This window comes from Triticum dicoccoides, chromosome 5B (assembly GCF_002162155.2).
Source record: "Triticum dicoccoides isolate Atlit2015 ecotype Zavitan chromosome 5B, WEW_v2.0, whole genome shotgun sequence".
NCBI classification, from domain to species: domain Eukaryota; kingdom Viridiplantae; phylum Streptophyta; class Magnoliopsida; order Poales; family Poaceae; genus Triticum; species Triticum dicoccoides.
The window spans coordinates 526,497,906-526,501,766 of NC_041389.1; the positions used below are offsets into that span (position 1 = coordinate 526,497,906).

The 3,861-nt window shown below is 48.7% G+C and overlaps 1 protein-coding gene across 1 annotated transcript; it reads right to left on the reverse strand.

Moving 5' to 3' along the window:
• Positions 1-348: 348 nt before the first annotated feature.
• On the reverse strand, positions 349-1,937 carry LOC119305996 (glucan endo-1,3-beta-glucosidase-like). The gene is made up of 2 exons (XM_037582361.1): positions 866-1,937; positions 349-780 (listed from the first exon to the last, which is right to left on the reverse strand). The coding sequence occupies exons 1-2, from the start codon at positions 1,910-1,912 to the stop codon at positions 646-648; spliced, it is 1,182 nt and encodes a 393-aa protein (XP_037438258.1). The 5' UTR covers positions 1,913-1,937; the 3' UTR covers positions 349-645.
• Positions 1,938-3,861: the final 1,924 nt, after the last annotated feature.

Consider the following 3,861-nt stretch of genomic DNA (forward strand, 5'->3'; position numbering starts at 1 on the left):
GGAGGAGGAGGAGGAGGAGGAGGAGGAGGAGGACGAGGCCAATAAGGATGAATTCTGGGAGCAGTTCAAGAGCTCCGATGATGAGAGTAGTTTTATCTTCAGTGTAGTTCAAGTAGTAGTGGTAGTAGTAGTAGTAGTAGTAGTAGTAGTAGTAGTAGTAGTAGTAGTAGTAGTAGTAGTAGTAGTAGTAGTAGTAACTTGATGAACGTAGTAGCTCGAATCAGTTGAAGTAGTCGTTTAATTTATGTTTTTAATTAGAACTATGTTTAATTATTATGTTTGAAATGAAGTAGTAGTTGAATTTGCTATGTTCGAATTTGCATGTTTCAAATGAAGTACTAGTTGAAGTATAGTTTTACATCTCCATTTGCATCTTCTATTGGAGTTGCTGTTTTACATCTCCAATATACATCTTCTGTTGGAGTTGCCTTTTTTTAAAGATGTAAAAATCACTTTTAGAGATATAATTTTTTACATCTTCTGTTTTACATCTTTAAATTTGCATCTTCTATTGAAGATGCTCGAAGTGTCCATTCAAAATCCAAGAGAAGTGGGCCGTCAGGCGTCAACTAGCGTCTGGGCTCGCACATGCGCCCTGTCATTAGTCAAGGAATTGTTGCCTGACGACTATCCTGACGCGGACGCCTAGGCGTTGTTCGAGCCGTTGGCCTTTGTAGGCACTGCAACATCCAACGCATCAGCAGTGGCGACCATAGGCGTTGCTGCCACTTTCCGCGGTGCCGATGGGACGACCGACCCTGGCGCCGTTGTTGTTTTGACCTGCATTACACACGGGCGTGCGTCAGAACAACTTGCATTGTGTGTGTGTGTGTGCTCGTCATGGGCAATGCATGTACGTGCTCACCGGATCTTTCATGATGCCAATGTCATACATCGGCGTGAAGTCTGGCTGGAACATCCCGAAATTTCGCTCGGCCACCGGCCCGGGCTTGAGGTCCTCGTTGAAGAGCGTGAATATGTACGTCTCGAACTTCCGCTTTGGCATGAGCGGTGTGCCTGACCCGGAACTAACCTCACGGATGATATATTTGTTGTACTCCGCCGCCTCAGCCGGGCTGACGCCGATCTGCCCGTCCATGGCCTTAGTCGGCCACCCGGTCTCCCCCACCAGGATCTCCACGTCCTCAAACCCAAGTTTCTTCATTGCCGAGTACACCGAGTCAAGTTGTGCCTCAAACATGCTCGTGTACATGATGCCCGAGCCCATGTCTAGCACACCAGAGTTGGGCCGCGCCAGTGCGTACGGTAGCGTGTCACCGTTGTACCCAAAGTACGGGTACGTGTTCACGATGAGTGGCGACTTGGTCTTCCGGAGAAATTGGAGCATCGGCGTGAAGATAGCGTCATCCCAGACGTCGCGAAACCGAGCCGCGGACGGCGGCTGGGAGTCAACCAGGATGTTGAGTGAGCTTGGCGTGGAAACACGAATTTTGTTGTAGCCAGCCGTGACGAGCGCATCCTTGAGCATCTGCATGGCGGGGACGAGCTTGCCGATGAGATTCTTGTCGGCCGTGTCCATGATCTCGTTGCCCACGGCGACGAGAGATATATCTGTCGCGGGGTAGTATGGCGCGATGTTGGTAGCGACCCATGAGTCGGCACCGGTCTGGGTGGCGAGGCCAGGGATGTCGCCATTGCCTGCTGTGACCATTACTGAGATGCCCGTGCCGGCGAAGGCCCGAACAATGTCCGGGTTGGTGTCAAACAGCTTTACACGGTCAATGTTTGTGCGGGTCACGAGGAATGCCGCAACCTTGGCCGGTGACGGAAGGTTGTCACCCTTGGTGCCATAGTTGACACCGATCGCCGTGCTCAACGGTGCTATGACGAGGAATATACACATGACCACCTCCGCGCGGAGCATGCACCCATGCCTTGGCGGTGTCGCCATGGTGAGCCGGTGAGCCGCTGGAGGGTGGCCGGCCGGACGCAAGCCAAATAGGTGGTGATGGGAGGTGCTCGGAATGAATTTTGGGCTATTGTTGAGGACCCTCTAATTATAGCTAGCTATACTAGGAGCCGATATCTTCAAACACATGTGTGGTCTTCGGTCGTCCAATCGCTATAGGAAGAGCCGATAGGGCCGGCCGGCTCTATTTCTATACTAGTCCGCCCTATAGATGTCGCCCCCAGAAATGGAATCTTATGTGTGCGAATCGCATCCACTCGGGCTAGCTCACATGTCAAGAAGGCCCTCCCTCTCCTCCTTGGGTTATTACTATGACCAGAATACCACACAATATGGCATGAGGTTATGCATGCGTGCAGATGTGACAAAAACAATGATATTGATGCTTAACTTGCTACTTGAATTTACGATAGGTCTTCAGTGGTTGGCTTCACTTTGCTTTGATGAGATCCTATCGTTGCTATGTTTCAACAACTTTTTGAGGTCTAAAGTTGCCGTCTAATTTTTCTATGTTGTCACGCATTGGTACCAATGTTAGTACGTGGAACTTTGATATCAACATAGTGGCAACTTTGGTATCAATTCGATGCCAAGTACAATAATCCTAGGATGACAACTTTAGAGTTCAGTTTTTTTATCAAAACATATCCAAGTGAAATCTAATTATGAATGTCTCGCCAATACAAAGCTAAAGGTGATGAAAGATTATTAATGTGCCTAGTAGTTAGTTTGCAGATCATTTTTATTTTGGTTTCTTCTCCTTCCCCACATGCTTGCGTGAATGCAAATAGTCCTGCATAATTTGATCCCATGGCCAAGATCTTGCCGTGTTGGGAACATATCCACAGAAAGTTCACTCCTTATAATTTGAAACACCAAAAGTGCACTACTAGACAGCTCCAGCATATCGCCAAGAAGAACTACATGAGGAGTCGGACTACCTCAAAACACACCGAAGGCCAACGACGACCTGCAACCATGCACCACCTGGAAAGCATGGGACTTCGTCACATGATCAACATCAACCTGCCACTGGAGAGGACCCTCTGCTCTCTCTCTTAGGGCCGTGGAGTGCCGACTATACCGGCAAGTAAAAAGGAGAGAGAGAGGACGTCATTGTGTGTAAAAGGTAGGTGTAGACACGACTGCTAGCCATCGTAGTCAAGGTGGGCTGAAAGGAGCTCTAAGTCACAGCTAGAAGGTAGGTGTAAACGAGACTCCTAGCCATGGTTGAAGCCAAAGTGGTGCTGAATGGAGCTCCAAGCCAAACCACGCACGCTACCGCGATTGGGTATCATAAACACACATTAATGTGAGGGATAGGAGACACCGTGTCTGCCCAAGAAGGAGGATGGTTTTCACCCTGAATGCTCGCTAACGGGGTGGGGAGGGAAGCCACTACATCGCTTCCAAGAGGGACAAGACACCTGCAAGCAACTTCACCACTGATGTTAGGGCATGACGCTTTTGCTCGACGCCTCCTATGCACCTTTGTGAAAGGGACCCAAGCCACCATGGCCCCCGGTGGGGACATACCACGATGAAGGGGAGACTATAGATCTAGATTAGGGAAAGACCACCATCGATGACAACCTCCTTGCCAGGATCACATGTGTTAAACTCTGATTTAGTTGAGGGAACGGCTCAACCCTCTAGGGGTGTCCTTACACATATATTTATATGGGGAACCAGTACAAGTACATGGTATATACCAGAAGCTACACACTAATCCAAATATAAAGTACCCTCCCTCAATCTCAAGACGTGTCCCGCAGGTTGAGATTGCGCCAGCATACCTCAAATAAAGGTAATGGCAGCGGCTTCGTGAAGATGTCCACAAGTTGATCTTTAGAAGAGATAAACTTGATTTGAAGTATCTTCTGTGCAACAAGTTCCCCGACAAAAATGATAGTCAACTTCGATGTGCTTTG

Bases quoted from the DNA above. Each gene is read 5' to 3' on its own strand.
- LOC119305996 (XM_037582361.1), bottom strand. From the start codon at position 1,912: ATGGCGACACCGCCAAGGCATGGGTGCATGCTCCGCGCGGAGGTGGTC. The intron at 781-865 runs GTGAGCACGTAC...TGTGTAATGCAG, and splicing joins TTGGCATCATGAAAGATCCG to GTCAAAACAACAACGGCGCC.